The sequence below is a fragment of the Mizuhopecten yessoensis genome, unplaced genomic scaffold, assembly GCF_002113885.1.
Source record: "Mizuhopecten yessoensis strain PY_sf001 unplaced genomic scaffold, ASM211388v2 scaffold6847, whole genome shotgun sequence".
NCBI lineage: Eukaryota > Metazoa > Mollusca > Bivalvia > Pectinida > Pectinidae > Mizuhopecten > Mizuhopecten yessoensis.
The window spans coordinates 29720-50582 of NW_018406754.1; the positions used below are offsets into that span (position 1 = coordinate 29720).

At 37.5% G+C, this 20863-nt stretch overlaps 1 protein-coding gene across 1 annotated transcript in view; it reads left to right on the forward strand.

Annotated features, from left to right (window-relative positions):
• LOC110452717 (pre-mRNA-processing-splicing factor 8) overlaps nucleotides 1-18109 on the forward strand; it is a 36286-nt gene extending 18177 nt beyond the window's left edge. The window contains exons 20-41 of the mRNA XM_021501366.1: nucleotides 176-363; nucleotides 806-970; nucleotides 1313-1386; nucleotides 1701-1847; nucleotides 2236-2446; nucleotides 3602-4053; nucleotides 4465-4557; nucleotides 5725-5860; nucleotides 6403-6572; nucleotides 6927-7056; nucleotides 7740-7886; nucleotides 8381-8541; nucleotides 9056-9247; nucleotides 9712-9949; nucleotides 10363-10491; nucleotides 10970-11158; nucleotides 12240-12338; nucleotides 12699-12892; nucleotides 13376-13757; nucleotides 14755-14895; nucleotides 15664-16006; nucleotides 16844-18109. Of these exons, the coding sequence (XP_021357041.1) occupies nucleotides 176-363; nucleotides 806-970; nucleotides 1313-1386; nucleotides 1701-1847; nucleotides 2236-2446; nucleotides 3602-4053; nucleotides 4465-4557; nucleotides 5725-5860; nucleotides 6403-6572; nucleotides 6927-7056; nucleotides 7740-7886; nucleotides 8381-8541; nucleotides 9056-9247; nucleotides 9712-9949; nucleotides 10363-10491; nucleotides 10970-11158; nucleotides 12240-12338; nucleotides 12699-12892; nucleotides 13376-13757; nucleotides 14755-14895; nucleotides 15664-16006; nucleotides 16844-16998 (4136 nt within the window). The 3' untranslated portion in view covers nucleotides 16999-18109. The remainder of the gene's footprint in view (nucleotides 1-175; nucleotides 364-805; nucleotides 971-1312; nucleotides 1387-1700; nucleotides 1848-2235; nucleotides 2447-3601; nucleotides 4054-4464; nucleotides 4558-5724; nucleotides 5861-6402; nucleotides 6573-6926; nucleotides 7057-7739; nucleotides 7887-8380; nucleotides 8542-9055; nucleotides 9248-9711; nucleotides 9950-10362; nucleotides 10492-10969; nucleotides 11159-12239; nucleotides 12339-12698; nucleotides 12893-13375; nucleotides 13758-14754; nucleotides 14896-15663; nucleotides 16007-16843) is intronic.
• The last annotated feature ends 2754 nt before the right edge of the window (nucleotides 18110-20863 follow it).

A 20863-nucleotide genomic window follows, 5' to 3' on the forward strand; every position in this document is an offset into this window, starting at 1 on the left:
TGAAGTATTTACAAAAGTCTTGCATGAGAATACCTCTGAGTAGTTGATATTTGTATCTCCCAATGTCAACCCACTGTTGCTATTTATAGGTCAACCACAGGGCCAAGTGGCATTCATTTTCCTGACAGATGTTTTCTGTATTTTTTTTCTTCTCATTTTCCCGTTTTCTCCGCAGGCATCAACAACTTACAGGATGTATGGGACACGAGTGAAGGAGAGTGTAACGTTATGATGGAGTCCCACTATGAGAAGATGTACGAGAAGATAGATCTGACACTGCTCAACAGATTGTTACGTCTCATCGTGGATCACAACATTGCTGATTATATGACAGCTAAAAACAACGTTGTCATTAACTATAAGGTGAGGCAAAGCGTTCTCTCAATTTCAGTCTTTAGGTGCTGCTACATATTTTGGCTTGCAGAATTTTCTACATTTGAAAATATAAGGCATTACATAGCTTTCCCTCAAGTTTGAGTTTTTGGGTGATTCTTCATAATTTGGCAGGAATGTTGGGGTTTTTTCACATTAAAAAAAGTTTTCATCTGAATTATATTGGGAAAAGAAAACATGTTAAAAAGGATTGAAATAATATTTTTTAAGAAGATAATTTGTTAGTTCAACATCATGATGTTTAAAATGAATGCAGTTTGGTCTTAAAAAATGTTAAAATATTGGTAACTGTGTGCTGTTATTATTACATTACTGTAATTGGTTTCTGATGCTGATCATGTTAAATTGATGTCATTCTCATGTAAACGTTTACAATGTTTGGGTATAAATAGCACATCCTTTAATTTCACAGGACATGAACCATACCAATGCTTATGGAATAATCCGTGGCCTCCAGTTTGCTTCGTTCATCGTGCAGTACTACGGCTTGGTACTGGACCTGTTGGTGCTGGGTCTACACCGCGCCAGTGAGATGGCTGGTCCACCTCAGCTGCCTAACGACTTTCTCACCTTCCAGGTGAGTCTCTTGGCATTTAAAATCATGATGATGAGAAAAATAGTTGCATTCTGGATGTTCTTTGTATTAAGCAAGATATTCTTGTTTCTCAGAAATTTTAGAAATAGACAAAAAACGAATTGTCTGCAGGTACAGGCCAAATATGTCTCATGAATATATTTCTTTACACAGGATTTTGTTTGATATTTTTATGTAAATAATGCTTTGTGTAAAAATTAATGCCCGTATTTGTGTTGTAAAATTAATGCCTTTAGTTATGTTGTAAAATAATGCTTTGATTTTTGTTGTAAAATTAATGCCTTAATTTGTGTTGTAAAATTAATGCCTTTATTTGTGCTGTAGGATGTGAATACCGAGGCTGCCCACCCTATTCGTTTATACTCACGTTACATTGATCGGATACATATCTTCTTTAGGTAAGTCAGAGTTCTTGTACACTTAACCCTGACCTCTCCTCAGTTGAATCTTTCCTCAGAAATTGTTCCTTACTTCATTCAGAAAAACTGATATTTCTGTAAATTGTTGATGGGACATGTTTTGAAGTTTAAAGGAATGATAATGACTTAATAAGCTAAAAAACAGATCAACATACAAAAAGATTTAGAAATATTTCTACCGAAAAATCTTCTTGCAGCTAAAATTTGGAATTCTGCTTGTGAAAGCAACCCATTTTAGATCATGAATACATATTTATAGACTTCATTATTGACAAATAATTTTGCTTTACCAGATTTTCTGCAGAAGAGGCCCGAGATCTTATCCAGCGTTACCTTACAGAACATCCTGACCCCAACAATGAGAACATAGTCGGATATAACAACAAGAAATGCTGGCCTCGAGACTCCAGAATGAGGCTTATGAAACATGACGTGAACTTGTAAGTCTGTTGTAGTTATGTGACAATGGATGAATTTTCAGTAGTTTTATATAAAAATGGATAAAAAAGGCTAAGATATACAAAATGAGATTTTATAGGCCAATGCTGAAATAATTCTAGATACATTCTTTGAAACACAGTCAAAGGTAGAAGTCCTCTTGAAAATCCATTTTCTACAAAGAACAGATGACTGTTCTACCTCTTGCTAGTGTATAGTTAAAATAAACCCATTCAATTTGAGTCAACATAAAAAACTGCGAGAGAGAGAAATTTAAACAATAAACCAGGTTTATAAACAACTACAGGGGACAAAAAACAATATTTCAGCTTGGCCAATACTTGATAGGAGAATGAGTCTATTTAATTGGTGAAAATTGATGTTACACAGGGGGCGTGCAGTGTTCTGGGACATCAAGAATCGTTTGCCGAGGTCAGTGACCACGATCCTGTGGGACAACAGTTTTGTGTCTGTATACAGTAAGGACAATCCAAACCTTCTGTTCAACATGTCTGGCTTCGAGTGTCGCATCCTGCCCAAGTGTCGCACAACACACGAGGAATTCACACACAGAGACGGCGTTTGGAATCTCCAGAATGAGGTCATTGTCACATACACATTGATTTGTTTTTCTAGATCAGTTAATTTTGGCAACAGTATCAATTTTCGAGTAAATAATAATTTCAATATTGATTTCTTGCATTTCAATCATGATTTCAAGATTTCTCAAAACTTGAATGGCGTAGTTTGCAAATACACAGAAAATTTATAGTGATTACAGGATGCCATTAATTCAGGTGAATCGGTGATTTTACGTTTTTTGGGATAACATTCCAGTATTTATAATAATGACACCTTTAACTTTTACAAAAACACAAAAAATGATAAAACCTCAGAAAAAAGGTACAGTTAACTGTTTCACATTAAAAAGTCTTATGCCCTATTAAAAGTCTTATGCCCCATTCAAAGTCTTATGCCCTATTAAAAGTCTTATGCCCTATTAAAAGTCTTATGCCCTATTAAAAGTCTTATGCCCCATTAAAAGTCTTATGCCCTATTAAAAGTCTTATGCCCTATTAAAAGTCTTATGCCCCATTAAAAGTCTAATGCCCTATTAAAAGTCTAATGCCCTATTAAAAGTCTTATGCCCCATTAAAGCCTTATGCCCTATTAAAAGTCTTATGCCATAATATTCTAATGCTCAACTCAAGAAATGTGTTGAATCTGAAGGTCTATATTCATTCTCTCCTTACCAAATCTTTTTTAATGTGACTGAAAAAACATGCATGTTCTATCCTCATTATCAAGCTCAAACCAATTTTCTTGTACCTCATAAAAATATCACGCACCAAAATGCTTACTATAGACATTGAAAAAGCATCTAGTTTCAGGTCTTTCCAAATTTCCATCGAATTGTTGAAAAATATTTAGATTATGATAATATTTCAACAGATCAAAGAGTTTGTGTTGATCACATAATTTTTTATTTATTTTTTATTTGGAAATTTGGAAATGCAATGAAAATAATAATGACAAAATAAACATTTCAAATTCATGAAAAATAACAGTAAATGTGTTATGTGGTATAGTATATAAAAGTAGTACCTGTAGTGATGTAGGAATATGTTCCCACGGCTCTTTTAGGTTTTGTTACTCTTGTGTAATACCATATTCATGACTTGACGGTATGACACAGTGAAATGGGTCAGTTATGTGATAAAAGATATTTTAAATCGCATCTATTTACCGTTTTCAGGTGACCAAGGAGAGAACAGCTCAGTGTTTCTTGCGAGTGGATGATGAGTCTATGTCTCGATTCCACAACCGGGTACGTCAGATTCTCATGGCATCTGGATCAACAACATTCACGAAGATTGTCAACAAGTGGAACACCGCTCTTATTGGCCTGATGACATATTTCCGTGAGGCCGTCGTCAATACACAGGAACTATTGGACCTACTCGTTAAGTGTGAAAACAAAATCCAGACACGTATCAAGATTGGTCTCAATTCTAAGATGCCCAGTCGTTTCCCACCGGTTGTGTTTTACACTCCTAAGGAGTTGGGTGGACTCGGAATGCTGTCCATGGGTCACGTTCTTATCCCACAATCAGATCTGCGGTGGTCAAAGCAGACTGATGTTGGTATCACTCATTTCCGTTCCGGTATGAGCCACGATGAGGATCAGCTCATTCCAAATTTATACAGGTAATAGAAAAAATTATTACGAAGCGGTATCTGTTGGGTAAAAAATCTATATATTTTCATGTTTTTAAGTTTTGGTTCCAAGCATGCTGTTAAATTGATATTATATACACTGAACCCAGTTTTACAAAAGTCAGTTCCAATATGCTTATATTGGGGCCAACAAGAGTGATTAATATGTAAGTTGTAAAAACTTGTTTCATAATTGTTGTAAAATGAATAAAGTTTATATTAAATATTTATGCTGGATGAAATTTATTGTCAATATGTAGAATCTATGGGTGCTTTGTTTACATGTCTCTGAGTAAATACTGAAGTTACGTGACATCTCATGATAAACCGAGAATGTTAAAATACTAGATGTGATACAATCAACTGAAGCTGTTCTGAGTTTAGAGTGTTTTACCGTTACAGATATGTGATGCCATGGGAAAGTGAGTTCATTGACTCGCAGCGAGTGTGGGCCGAGTACACCCTGAAACGACAGGAAGCCAATGCTCAGAACAGGTGAGTATTTAAATGTCTCCTATCAAAACTGATTCAATAGAAGTGCTGATGTTTCAAATTCATTAGATACAGGTTTTTTTACCCAATGAAAGAACTGCAGCGCTGTCCAAATTGAAGCAAAGTCATTATCACTAGTTTGATTTCATAGGCACAAATAATTTCTGAGTGTAGTAAATATTGTTTTGTTAATTACCTGAGATGGGTATGCGACTTGCTATAAATCTACTGTACCAGTGTTTGTGCTGTGTGTGTGGGTGGGGGGTTAGACAGACCTGACTGTATGAATTTTTAGAGACCAACATGACGTCTATTTGGCTGTAGATCCACTGTGCTTCTGTGTGTAGTTCAGTTTTACAATCAGCCAGACAGTAACACCAGTGTATTTGACTGTGCAGCATTTCATTGTCTGTATGGCCTCAATATGTTGGTAACACAGATTTTGTAGAATGAGACTTTACTTGTCGTCCTTGTCCTAAAATTATATCTCTTGATTTGTTCACAATATTTTCTGATATTTGTGTCATTGTAACTTCTGGGAAATGATAGTGTTGTGGGATATTTTAATGGGTAATCAGTTATAGTCATAATCAATAATTGGTTTGTAATGGCAAGTAGTAAACTGATTGATGATCAATTGCATAATCAGTTCATAATTCCATTGGACTGAATTCTTAAACAATGTGAGATTACTATTTTTACATCAAGACAAAGTTATTAACTATGCATTGGATTTCATTCTTTATAATGGATGAATTATAATTACAGTTTTGATTTTTTTCCTATTTTACCATCAATCATATTATTATCAAAATCACAAAAAGACATTTCTTTCAATGCATACTTTACATTGCTCATTCACATTTGACATCTGAGTTCAGTAATGAACCACTTCGATTATGGAATTTGTAATAGATTAACGGAATGGGACAGGGCAAACCTACTATCAGCCCATTACTATTGTATCGTTCCGTTCAAGTCTCAAGTGTCTAATCCTCTGTTGTGTTCTGTAATGAAACTCTTGATGATTCGGTAAATACCTTTGATCACAGCAGAATATCCTGACAAAGCTAAACAGATACTTTTATCATTGATACGATAAATCCTGAACATCATCATTTTAGATAAATTGTTATCACATAAACTGACTTTTAAATCTGTGTCCTGTAGGCGTTTGACCCTGGAGGACTTAGAAGACAGCTGGGACCGTGGAATCCCAAGGATCAATACTTTGTTCCAGAAGGACCGACACACACTCGCCTACGACAAGGGATGGCGGGTCCGAACCGAGTTCAAAGCCTTCCAGGTACTGCACAGATAAGATTTTTTGTAAAATTATGGCTGTAAATGAAATTCAGAAATAATTTAACTCTGACCTTTTCCCTTTCAAACCGACATAAAGAAGTATGGTCCATACATTAAATTGCATTATGCACAATAATACAAAACTTCTACATTTTGCCACCAGTTCAGAAAAATGTTGGCAGCGTAAAGGGGTTTGACAATACAATGTGATGGAATTGTTCAGAAAAAGGGAAGGGGGACATTAAAAGATGTTGAATGAAATGAGAGGAATTACATTTTGGTTTTATTGTGCTTTTGATAAATTTGTTATTAAGAAGTATTTACTGCAGCATAATGTAGAACATAGCAGGGTTGTGTATTGATGAAAAAGATTCAAATCAAAGAACATGTAATGACAGATAATTGAGTACATTACGATGATCTACTAGCCCCAATGCTAGAAATGTAGGGTGAATAATTATGCTATGCTAGACAATTTTGGTCACGCATGATTAGCTACTCTTGATACACCTTTGTTCATACATGGTTGTTTCCTCCTGACAGGTACTGAAGCAGAATCCATTCTGGTGGACGCATCAGCGACACGACGGGAAGTTGTGGAACCTGAACAATTACCGCACAGACATGATCCAGGCTCTAGGGGGCGTGGAGGGAATTCTGGAACACACACTCTTCAAGGGGACATACTTTCCAACCTGGGAAGGTCTCTTCTGGTAAGCTGAAGGAAAGGGTGGATTGAAATCTTTAACTAAAAATTATTTTTATGTTTAAAAATAATTTGCCAAACGAAGTTTAAATAAAAAATCAGATTCCAAGAAAATGCAGTGTGGAAATTTAATCCGGCAGTGATTTTCACTGAAAGAAAGAAGAAATTTTGATTTTGAAATAAGTCTTCTATACTAAGAATTTAACAACCAGCAAATATGTAGTGTCACTTAGATAGGAATTTAGGCAGTCATCAAATAACATCTTTCAGTTTAAGGGGCCATTATGTATCAAGTTTATCTCAGACAACCCAACAAACCTGATTGTGAAATCATTTTATACTGTAATTGTGCACCCCACAGGGAGAAGGCCAGTGGATTTGAAGAGTCGATGAAGTATAAGAAACTTACGAATGCCCAGAGGTCTGGTCTCAACCAGATCCCCAACCGTCGCTTCACACTGTGGTGGTCCCCAACCATCAACAGGGCCAATGTATGTATATATATAACTGACTTTGTTGCTGTTATAAGATCATGATACTTGATATTCCTTTGAATATGTGGTAATTACCTTACTTGTTTCTCCACATGCTGTAGCTGTGGCAATCCCCAGTAATAAACAGGACCAAAGTTTTTCGCACCTCAGAGATATCCCACGTCATACCCCATGCCAGATTTGTTTCTTTCTTGTCCGATCTATCTGGTACATTTACGTGACATTTAGTGGAAATTTTAAACAGTGACGTATTCATCCGTGCTTAAACTGCTCCAAAATGACCAGCTGCATTATACATATTCTGTTTTGTCGTTATATGTATTGTTTTGATGTAAATTATGTAGTTAGATTTCTGATGTTTTAGATAAAATATAATCTACACTGTCAAATACGTTGTCTTCTTTGTAAAGACGGACTACATTTTTATACGGTTTATCTCAGTCTCGGGCTAAGATTCTGTAACATCCTAGTCTAGGCTTACGCCTCGGTTGGGACTATGTTACAGAATCTTAGCCCTGGACTGAGATAACCCGATCTCGGTAAGTTACAGGTAATAGATTTTATTAATGTATCTAACACCCCTACTCCCTCGATATTAATAAAACCTGCTGAAACCTTCCTTGAAATGAATTGTTAGTTTTAATCGTTGTCATGCTCTGCTACTTCTTTCCCTTCCACAGGTATATGTAGGCTTCCAGGTACAGCTCGACTTGACAGGTATCTTCATGCACGGCAAGATTCCAACCCTGAAGATCTCACTCATCCAGATCTTCCGTGCTCATTTGTGGCAGAAGATCCACGAGAGCGTAGTTATGGATCTTTGTCAGGTACGTTTCCCATGTTATCATTGCTCTTTCGATGCAAATTTTTGAAATATTGAAGCATCTTACTGCGGTTGTTATCTTTTACAATGTTTGTCAATTTTTATCAATTTCAAATTTTTTCTATAATAGTATATGATAATTTTTGTATGTGTACAGTTTTTAACCTTTGACTATTCAGTTTCCTTTTGGTGTTGTTAAGTTTCGCGTTTGTCCCTTGTTATTGTTGTCGGGGCCCGATATGACAGTCACTTTTCTGTATGTGGTCTACTCTTGTCCCTGTATGCCTGTCCCCCCATAAGCAAACATTCCGAAAAATTATTTGCTACACCACTGGTTACAGCTGCCTTTATGTAAATATCTGTCTATGCCCCAGTGAACCACTTTGTCAATGAGTGATCATTTCTGGTATGAGTTGAAAAGTATAATTTTCAGATCATTGTTGTCTCTCAGCTAGCTGGACTTGAATACAAATGATCAACCTAAATTTCTGTTTGCAGGTGTTTGACCAGGAACTAGATGCCCTGGAGATTGAGACAGTCCAGAAGGAGACCATACATCCACGGAAGTCGTACAAGATGAACAGCTCGTGTGCCGACATCCTCCTGTTTGCTGCTTACAAGTGGAATATGTCCAAACCCTCGCTCCTGGCCGACTCCAAGTATGTAAAACGCACCACTGTGTTTAGAAACATTACTGATCAGCATATAGCTTAATGTGAAGAAGACAGTTGGTTTAAGACGAGGAAATAATATAGGAAATAATATGGTATTTAATGGGCTTAAACTGCTATTTTTCATCAATTATTTTGCATTGAGATATAAAAAGTGATCTTGAATTAAGTTTTTAAAAATATGATATGTTGATTAATAGGCTAAAACCATTATTATATTAGCTGTTTTGCTTTCAATTTGCTTTACTTTACAACGCATTTTTTTAACTAGAACAGATATAAGCATGCAGGGATATGAATGTTTGAGGAAATAGGGTTACCCAGTGAAAACTTTCCCCATATTGGGGAAAGGTGAAAGGCTAACCACTGTGCCTTCCCACTTCTACATTGAGATGTACAATGACACATGAAGTTTTCCTGTAGAAACGTAAAGTTTGACCGATGTTTTGTGATCCTGATGCTATTAAGATGTATGTATGATGATGTTGTGCTGTGATTGTAGAGATGTGATGGACAACACCACAACCCAGAAGTACTGGCTGGACATACAGCTGCGTTGGGGCGACTATGACTCGCACGACATTGAGCGCTACGCCCGAGCCAAGTTCCTCGACTACACGACAGACAACATGAGTATCTACCCGTCTCCGACAGGTCTGCTGATCGGCATCGACCTGGCCTACAACCTGCACAGGTAATCATACTTTAGAAATACAAACAGACTTGACATAAGATCTAAAATGTGAACTGCATTGATGTCTGCTTTGATGTGTTTAACTCTATGCTATGGGGCAACCAGTGTCAGATTGGATCTTACAAAGGAATTATTTTGATATTGTTAATCTTTCAGCGGCCTGAAGTGAAAATAGTGTTGTTTTATTGAGGCAAATCTGTCTGTCTGCCTGTAAGTCGATTCACACCTAGCTTTGTCTCTGTACATAAGTTCAAAATAGATATCAGTTTCCATTGTTGTTTTTGGCAACACATATAGGTTTGCAAATCATTATTGAACTTATTTTTAATCTAAATCTTTCAAGAAGTATGAAACTTAATTACTTTAATTGCCTTTACTTTCTTTAATAGTTTCTCTTTTTCCAGGGCTTAAGAACGATGACAAGATAGGAATTGTTTTAAACATGCGTTTACCATCTCTTACAGTGCTTATGGTAACTGGTTCCCTGGCTGTAAGCCCCTGATCCAATCAGCCATGGCCAAAATCATGAAGGCCAACCCTGCGCTGTATGTGCTTCGGGAGCGCATCAGAAAGGGCCTGCAGCTCTACTCGTCTGAGCCCACCGAGCCCTACCTGTCCTCACAGAACTACGGCGAGCTCTTCTCCAATCAGATCATCTGGTTTGTGGATGACACCAATGTCTACCGAGTCACCATCCACAAGGTAGGTCAGAGGTCACCATGTAAGGAGTAGGTCAGAGGTCACCATGTAAGGAGTAGGTCAGAGGTCACCATCCACATTGTATGCTATAACGCTTTAATTTATTGGCTAAAACACAAGGTTTGTTACTTAAAATATTCAAAGGGTTTTAATTTTCAATCAAGACCATAAATAGCCCTCAATAACTCTTTCAGGAGGATGACTAATTTGCAGTGTTTATAGCAAAAATACTGATGTTCCTTCGTATTGATTTGATGAGTTTAAGACATCAACATATATCATTTCAGATAATAAAGACAAATCATGAACTAACCCTGCTTTCATAACTACAAAACACTGATTTACAGATTTCACATACTAATGATAATGAAGTAATGAAAACCGTTACATGACTAAATGTTCTTCCAATTTCACAGACATTTGAGGGAAACCTTACAACCAAGCCTATCAATGGTGCCATCTTCATCTTTAATCCCCGAACTGGTCAACTTTTCCTCAAGATCATTCACACGTCGGTCTGGGCTGGACAGAAACGTCTCGGACAGGTAGGGCACAAGCGGTCAATTAAATATCGTCAAACAGAAGAAAAGATCTGTTTCTGGTCAGGTTTCCTTGTTTTTTATCCTGATATAGGAAAGGGTAACAAAATGATGGCCGTCCCACTTTATTTGGCGTCGTCCCATAATATAACAGATGTAGTATTTTAGTTTGTGGTCTGTGTGATCTATTGAATGTGACAAGAAAAACAATTCACTGCATTCTCATTTTCAAGGTTTTATACTGCCAAGAACATCAGAAAAGTAAACTGTCCAAAACTGAGCATGTTAACCAGAAATGTTTCATGTCTATACATTTGGGGTCTAATTAAACCTTTTCCAAATACCTAAAAATAAATTCAATTTTATGTCTCAATATTCCTTATGTGTATCTTATTACAAGGACTGCAGAAAATCCCACAATCTACAAAAAATAAAGAAAAAATCCCTGTGTGCACAATAATGCAAATATTATTTGGTTTGACAGTTGGCCAAATGGAAGACCGCAGAGGAAGTAGCTGCCCTGATTCGTTCGCTCCCAGTGGAGGAGCAGCCCAAACAGATTATTGTCACAAGGAAGGGTATGCTGGACCCCCTCGAGGTTCATCTCCTCGACTTCCCCAACATTGTCATCAAGGGCAGTGAACTCCAGCTCCCCTTCCAGGCCTGTCTCAAGGTATGTGGTCAATTTAAAGTTGATTTAGTGTGATGGAGATGTCGGTAGTCATGTCCTCATTGTCTGTATACAAGTTTACAAGTGATGGTACCATCAGTTTAAAATGTATTGTCACTATCATGAATATTTTGTCATTCTGAATTATTCTATACAATGACATTGTGCAGCAGTGCATTTCAAAGTTCCAAGTTTGAGTGTTTGATGAGAGAAACAAAATAACCTGCTCAAATCACGTGGCAATCAGCAACCATTTTGGACGTTTGGAATATTTTGATTTTGATGAAAAGTCTTGCACATGCATATGATATATTTCTGCTTGCGTTGGATTTTGAATCAGATTTGAATATCAACATGGCTTCCAAAAGGTGCAAGCAACACATGTACCTCTGTGAAATTGTTGTCTTGATAAATAAAGAAACATTGTCATTTCAAAATATTTGAGTCAATGTCAAGTTTTACAGATTATAAGTATAAAGAAACTAATGAAATTTCACCTTTTCCATTTTCAAGATTTTATTTTATTTACAAACTATTCTATTGCACTGAAATAAGTTGTCAGGTATTTGTCAAATTTACTGGCATTGAATTTGAATTGTTATTTACAGTGCTTAACACTATGCATGAAATAATAATAATGATAATAATTTGAGGTTCTTATATACCGCTTTATCACAACCTAGTTCGTAGGTCGTCCCAAAGCGGTTCACAAATTATTAATCATGGTTATAGTGCCTTTGCAACCAGCCAATATCGTTCTCAACTCCCTGTGGAGCATACAGCCGGTGCTGCCATATCGGCGCTCACAGCTAGCATTCAAAAATTCGAGCACTGCCCAACCACACACTCATTTACAGCTGAGTAGACTGGAACAAGCGTGGGTAAAGTATCTTGCTCAAAGATACAACACAGTGCCGTGCTGTGATTCGAACTCACAACCCTTCGGTCACAAGCCCGGCATCCTACCACTAGACTACCGCACCTCCAAATAATACGTTTCATTAGTGCTTATGATAACTTGTCACCGTATCAAACTAAAATTACACATGGATTCAGATAACACAAGGGGAAATGTGTGTTGTAGGTGGAGAAGTTTGGAGACCTGATCCTGAAGGCTACAGAGCCACAGATGGTGTTGTTTAACCTGTACGACGACTGGCTCAAGACCATATCGTCTTACACAGTACGTAAACATATGTTGAAAAACTACAGTTAAAGAGTGGAATCTGAAACTTTAAATTCTGTATCAAAATTAAGATCTTTGATTAAAAATTATCATCATTTGATAGAAAATGCAACAAAAGAAGAAATAGTCGCTTTATTGGATAAAGTTTAAATTACAACAAATGGTTAATGATTAGTAGTTCCTTCAATATTATAAGAAATACAGAAATATCAAAGTACAAGTACCATTGTTTGTGTTGAGATGTTAAACCTTCCAACTAGAGTTTTCTCATTTAGTGAAGAAATTATGTCTTTAGAATATCTGATGAATTATGGTCCTTTTTTATGAAAAAAAAATCAACTCTTTTCACGATTTCAGGCATTCTCTCGTCTGATCCTGATCCTGCGAGCATTGCACGTCAACAATGACCGGACTAAAATAGTGCTGAAGCCAGACAAGACCACGATCACCGAGCAGCACCACATCTGGCCCACCCTGTCGGACGAGGAGTGGATGAAGATTGAAATGCAGCTTAAGGACCTCATCCTTGCCGACTACGGCAAGAAAAACAAGTAGGTTTCCCTTCGTTTCTTATAGACATCTTCAAACAGACAAAAGAAAAGTTTAGATTAAATTCCAGAGCAGGAAGAAGTGAATAACTTAATGTTTTTGGTCCATTTATTAGAACTTCAAAGCATAGAAAAGTTTCCAGTTTGAGTTTTATCAAGAAATACGTATTCAGTTTTTATTAGCTCACCTGGCCCAAAGGGCCAAGTGAGCTTATGCTGTGGTGCGACGTCCGGCATCAATATTTAACTTTAAACAACCTCTTCTTCATAACCAAAAGGCCTAGGGTGATAATATTTGGTCAGTAGCATGGTGGGTTGAAGGGCTTCCAAGTTTGTTCAAATAAATGACCTTCACCCATATTCAAGGTTACAGGGGTCAAATATGGTAAAAGCTATAAACATCTTCTTCTGAATAATCTGTACTAGGTAGATTTTATGTTTGTACCTATAGACCGAACGGTGATATCAATGACCTCTAAATTTCAGCGTCAACGTAGCGTCACTTACGCAATCAGAAATCCGTGACATCATCCTGGGTATGGAGATCTCTGCCCCTTCAGCACAGCGTCAACAAATCGCAGAGATTGAGAAACAGACCAAGGAGCAATCGCAGCTTACAGCAACCACTACACGAACTGTCAACAAGCATGGAGATGAAATCATCACCTCAACAACCAGTAACTACGAGACATCTACTTTTGCATCCAAGACAGAGTGGCGAGTTCGTGCCATCTCTGCGACAAACTTGCATCTGCGTACAAACCACATCTATGTGTCGTCAGATGACATCAAGGAGACCGGTAACACATACATCTTACCAAAGAATGTGCTGAAAAAGTTCATCATTATCTCCGATCTCAGAGCTCAGGTATGAAAATTACAAAAAAAAAAGGGTTTCTATTTCATCCTGTAGGACAAACACATACATTTTCTAAATTGTTCTTCGGAGAGAATACAAAGTGACATCTAATGGTACATCATTATCTCCGATCTCGGAGCTCGGGTTTAAAAATAAAAACCAAAAGTTTCCTATTTCAACCTGTAGGACAAACACATACATTTTCTAAATTGTTCTTCGGAGAGAATACAAAGTGACATCTAATGGTACATCATTATCTCCGATCTCAGATCTCGGGTTTAAAAATAAAAAAAAGTTTTCTATTTCATCCTGTAGGACAAACACATACATTTTCTGAATTGCTCTTCGGAGAGAATACAAAGTGACATCTAATGGTACATCATTATCTCCGATCTCGGAGCTTGGGTTTAAAAATAAAAACAAAAAGTTTTCTGTTTCATCCTGTAGGACAAACACATACATTTTCTGAATTGTTCTTTGGAGAGAATACATAGTGACAACTAATGGTACCTCATTATCTCCGATCTCGGAGCTCGAGGATGAAAATTTAAAAAAAAGTTTTCTATTTTACCGTATAGGACAAACTTGTACATTTTCTAAAAAAAAAAAAACAGAGAGAATACACAATGACAACTGTTTTTTCTAGCATGACTGTCTTTGATAAATCATTTTTAAAAAGAAAGTTATAGCTTGTGGGACTTTCATATTAAAAATAATGAATGTGAAATAAACAAAATATCATCAACAGTAGTGTTCCTAGTGTAAAACGTTTTGACGGATATAGACCGGGATTTGAACCCAGAACTTCAGGTTGTTATAGTATCGCTCTAACCGACTAAACTAACCGGTCAACCGAAGCGTCTTGACCCGACGGTGCTACAGTATTGTAAACAAAAAATAAGGGGAGATTACTGTATTTACGAAAAACCACAGTGCAAAACAAAACCACAATTTATATGTATGTCGGAATGTATTTCTTATGATGACTTTGTTTACAACATAACAGATTGCTGGCTACCTGTATGGGGTAAGCCCCCCAGACAACCCTCAGGTGAAGGAGATACGATGTATTGTCCTGCCGCCACAGTGGGGAACGCACCAGACCGTCCATCTCCCTAACATCCTCCCAGAGTCCGAGTACCTCAAGGTAGGTTTATATTTTGGATACCATGGCTTTTTTTGGCCCTAAAACGTTACACATTGCCAAACATTAGTAAACGTTGCAAGATTTCCATCCTTGATGTCCAGCTGATAACATTTACTAAAACAGAAACAAGCCAGTGGCTGTGATGTAATGCACTTTATTTAGACAGCTGATTTCTCAACGAGGTGGAATCTGCCAAAGCTATGAGAGGTTGTAAGATCATAAGGGGCAAGATTTACTGTCCATATGGACCATAGTCTGCATGCAATGAGTTAGATAATCATTTAGTTTTCGTTGAAAAGTTGGAAAGGAAAAGATAAGAATCCCAAGTGTAGCCACCTTTTAGAATCTAGTTTACTGCAGAAAACCTGTTCTATATTACAAATTGTAAACCGTATAATGCTTTGCCTTACTGAATTTTTGCGCTTTCATGCAAAAGGACAGTTCCATATGAAGTGTTGGTTTTGTCCTATGATTGGAAACCATACGTTTTGTGTCTTGCAGGTAACAAAAGATTGATCCCCACATTGAATTTATCTTCTTTTTCAATGGGTAGAGCTAAAAAAAAGATATGGTAAACATTTGTCATTTTATATTAATCCTGAACATGCTGGAATTTTGAATTAAAGAACAAGCCTTACAGCTAAGGTGGAAGATTTTCTTTTTCATGTCTGTACTGTATTTATGATGATGTTGAAATCATACAGTAAATAGAAAGCAGCTATGGAGACAGTTTTAAACAATGAAAAAAAATATATTGATATGTTACAGGAAATGGAACCCCTAGGTTGGATACACACTCAGCCCAATGAACTGCCCCAGCTGTCCCCCCAGGACATCACTACACACGCCAAGGTCATGGGAGATAACCCCGCCTGGGACGGAGAGAAGACGGTCATCATCACATGTAGCTTCACGCCTGGCTCCTGCTCACTGACCGCTTACAAACTGACCCCCACTGGGTGTGAGTGGGGCCGTCAAAACACAGACACTGGAAATAACCCCAAGGGTTACCTCCCCTCGCATTACGAGCGTGTACAGATGTTGTTGTCAGATAGGTTCCTGGGATTCTTCATGACGCCATCACAAAGCTCCTGGAATTACAACTTCATGGGTAAGAAATATTCCGTAGTGTTAGAAGGAGAGCCATATTAAACCTGTATGCTACAAAGTCTTCCTTATAACACAAGGAATAGAAAAGACGGAACAACAACATCTTAACCCTTTCACCACTGTATACCATAATGGACTCATCCATACAATGCATGGAAGAGTCTACTAAAGTTACATAGGGGTGAAAGGGTTAAAGTAGTCAAAACATGTAAACTATAAATGAGGTTCTGCAGAATCTAGATGCTGTTATTCCATCTTTTCTGTTTTTGGCTTGGCAGCCCATTGGGCCTCTTTTGACAGAGCACCAGTGAATACTTTTGGGTATCCATCTTGGATTCCAACTACAATCCACTCACCGTCCATGACAACCAGGATGCTTTGTTTGGGGACCTATTTCACTTCCTTATAACAGTCTTATGTTTTCCTTGCAATTGTCTCATAAATAACATCATGCTAACAAATTTTGGAAACCAATTTACTCGGTCCTGTAACTTTCATTAATAGGTGTTCGGCTGTAATGAGAATTACTTTACAACATGTTAATAGGGATATTAGAAAAGTCACAGAATTTTCCAGGAGCCTGCAGGGTTTATTACCAGGACCATGTTTAGCTTGACTATTCTATGTATAGGGGTGCCTACCTAGTCTGACTGGCTGCTCTACAGCAGTTGTATGTTCAAGTTGAGCAACAGTCAGGATTCGCTTTATTGAATATGTTCCTGTCGTGTTCCAGGTTGATTTCAAGTTTTCCTAAAAACAAATCTCTCTGCAAGATGTATATATTTTATATGTGATGTTTTTATGAGATTTATGTAACAGTTGTAATTTAATTATGCAGGTGTACGTCACGACCCCAACATGAAATACGAACTACAGCTGTCAAACCCAAAGGAGTTCTACCACGAAGTTCATCGACCCTCACACTTCCTTAACTTCTCCTCTATGGAGGAGGGAGAACTTGGCAGTTCAGACAGAGAAGATCTCTTCATGTGAGGCTCCCCAAGGGGGCTGCGAAACTTTAACCTCACTTGTGAGACTTGCCAGGGGACAAATTTGCTTGATTCAGATTTTGCAATCTAGCATGGAAATGGAAAGTTATGGTGCAATTCTGTGAACAAAAGAAATTTTCCAAAATAAACATTCTGATTAGCATTGTTTACTAAAGCAGAGGGTTTTTCACAACACGAGTTCATGATATATACATATGTGTATGTATATAAGTGTATGTAAATATTTCATCGAAAGGATTGAAATTCTCACGATCTGAATCATAATTCATGTATGTAAATATTTCCTTGAGAAACTGGTTTATGTAGACACTGCGTGAAATATTTTCAATCCTCATTGACGTTTTTATAGATGTGTCAGACTGTGTGTGTGTAATTTCCTTTGGTGAAAGAGTTAACGTATGTGTGGAAGAGAAATATGTCGTTGTGTAAATGAAATATTTTACGGATAAAAAGTTGGGAGTGAAGTCGGTGCTGGAAGTCTTTGTCTCGTTGCTGTAAGTACTTACATGTAAAATTGTAAATATTTCATTGAAGATATCATCTTTGATATGGTCATTGAAGCTGAAGTTTCCATGAAAACTTCCATTATTTTCATAGAGTGATTCATATTTGGATGCTGCGCACCATTCACAGGGCTTCATTGCGTAATGTTCTTTAGAACCTTCCCATTTAGACCTGGATGATTTAGTTCATTGAATAGAGTCGGTGGTTTAGGAGCTGAACCACATTCGTTGGCTTCTGATGTTATAAACACTGGTTCAGGCACATCAAACGACATTACTTCTGACTTTCCAAAGTCCAGCACATATTTGTGATGATGCCATTCCAGAACTGTGTATCATATCTGTCATAACTTTCTGTGAGAACGCTTTTCAAAATCATTCAATGGCTTGTGTTGGTTGATAAGATCAATATGGTTTGAAATCTCACAAATTTGTTATTAATCTGAAAAATATCTGTTGCAAGACGTGTGCATACATCAAGATCATGTGTATTTAAATTTCATTTCAATCACTTAACATGTTTTGTACATCAAGTTGTAGATATAATGTATGTCACTCAATCTGGTTCAATAAAAGTGAATCACATCTTTATGCCAGTGATGTGTTTTAATTTTTGAAACTTTGCTTTTATGTCATCAGGACCGGGCTTTGCAAATTACATACAAAAGTCGAACATCACGATTGAATTGGATAAATTCCTTAGTTCCAAAGTTTCCTTACCACAGTGAAAATACTTTGAACAGGACTTAACCTGTCAAAGATATTACACAAGTCCACATTGAAAGCAGTCCAGTAGGGTGGTTGGATGGTGCAACAGTTAGCACATTACCTTTCACCAAGACCGTTGGGTTTGGACACGCTAACTGGATGTTGGCACAGTAGTTAGCACATTGCCTTTCAAACGCTAACTGGATGGTGGCGCAGTAGTTAGCACATTACCTTTCATCAAGACCGTTGGGGTTGGCACGCTAACTGGATGTTGGTGCAGTAGTTAGCACATTGCCTTTCAAACTCTAACTGGATGTTGGCGCAGTAGTTAGCACACTGCCTTTCAAACGCTAACTGGATGATGGGGCAGTAGTTAGCACATTGCCTTTCAAATGCTAACTGGATGATGGTGCAGTAGTTAGCACATTACCTTTCAAATACTAACTGGATGATGGAGCAGTAGTTAGCCCATTGCCTTTCAAACGCTAACTGGATGGTGGCGCAGTAGTTAGCACATTACCTTTCATCAAGACCGTTGGGGTTGGCACGCTAACTGGATGTTGGCACAGTAGTTAGCACATTGCCTTTCAAACGCTACCTGGATGTTGGCGCAGTAGTTAGCACACTGCCTTTCAAACGCTAACTGGATGATGGGGCAGTAGTTAGCACATTGCCTTTCAAAGGCTAACTGGATGATGGCGCAGTAGTTAGCACATTACCTTTCATCAAGACCGTTGGGGTTGGCACGCTAACTGGATGTTGGTGCAGTAGTTAGCACATTGCCTTTCAAAGGCTAACTGGATGATGGCGCAGTAGTTAGCACATTACCTTTCAAATACTAACTGGATGATGGAGCAGTAGTTAGCCCATTGCCTTTCAAACGCTAACTGGATGGTGGCGCAGTAGTTAGCACATTACCTTTCAAATGCTAACTGGATGATGGCGCAGTAGTTAGCACATTGCTTTTCAAACGCTAACTGGATGTTGGCGCAGTAGTTAGCACATTGCCTTTCAAATGCTAACTGGATGATGGTGCAGTAGTTAGCACATTACCTTTCAAATGCTAACTGGATGATGGCGCAGTAGTTAGCACATTGCCTTTCAAACGCTAACTGGATGTTGGCGCAGTAGTTAGCACATTACCTTTAATGGGTTTGATACCCTAAGTGGATTTTGAAATACACAGGGTTTACTGCCCTGCCAATTTGTATATGTTGGTACTCCAATTTCCTCCCATATCAAGACCCACTGCATGCTTTCTAGTACTCTAAAACTGACCATAAACACAGGCTCCAGAATTCTGACCGGTCCATAAACTGGCGACAGGTCAGAATTTGGGAGCCCGTGATTATGGTCAGTTTTAGCAGATTACATGCTTGGTTCTTTGTAAACAAGAATGAATAATTTAAGTTTACAAATTGTTTCACAAATATAGCAAGAAAGTTGCAGGCATAAAGTGTGGGAGGAAACGCCAACAAAACTGATGTCCGTCGGTCCTCCCGTTCACACTTTCTTTTTATCAAGATAACTTACTTAAATATCATTCACTTGTGATTAAATTTGGTATCTATGTACATAATATAATACAAAGACTGAGGCTAAGTTTGAAGTTGAGCAAAAATCCGCACACAATTAATTACCATACTGCTATCTGATTGGTCGAAGGTTTCCGCACAATATAACAGTCAAATATGGCCTGTATTCTGATGAGACTTTATCAATGTTTACACTTTGTCTAATAGGGAAATCTGTCAGTAATTGATGGACAATAGAAATACCTTTGGTTTCATTAATATCAATAGTGTAGGATGAATTGATTATTGTCAATTTCAATTATATTTCCATGGTTTATAATATATATACGAAGGGAGACATTTTCTATGAATATTGTTTAATGTTATAAAGATATATATATATCAAATATATGTATTCCCTTCAGCTTGAAGTCATCCTCGATATCCAGGGGTTACTTTTAACACTCACTTTCGCTCTCTGCACCCCTGGAATATGTCATGGCAAAATTGAAGGCACAAATATATCTGTTTGATTGATCTCAGGTAAAATAAACTGACCAATCGCTACGCTGATACCTGTCCTTTGAAGATTACAAAGGAGAGACGCCCAACTTCAAAGCCTGTCAATTTTTACCGTTACATGACCGCGAGATTCTTTTGATGTACATCAAAGGATCGAACTAGTAGTCTTGTCTCATTTTGCTATGACATATTCCAAAGAGCGAAAGTGAGCGTAACCCCTGGATATTGAGGATGGCTTGAAGTGTACGCTGAATGATTTGCTAAATTACGCTATGAAAATACTTTATATTATACAATAAAAGGCTACAGAAGTGCCAACGTCGTGATGGCCTCCATTTCCGGAGATATTGTGATTTATCTGAATAACACACATTTGCCTCAGCGCTTATCGCCTCTATACGGCTAGCCAATATACCGAATTTCGTGAAGTTCAACGCTGTCAAATTAGCCTTTTTGGAATTCGATAAGTTCTTTCGTCAATATATAAACAGAAGTATTTATCGTTACTACAGTACTGTAAAAGCATACCTTCTATTATTCATTATTGATCGCTTGAAAATGTGATGAACCTTTCATATAACACAAAGCATATTGATTAAAA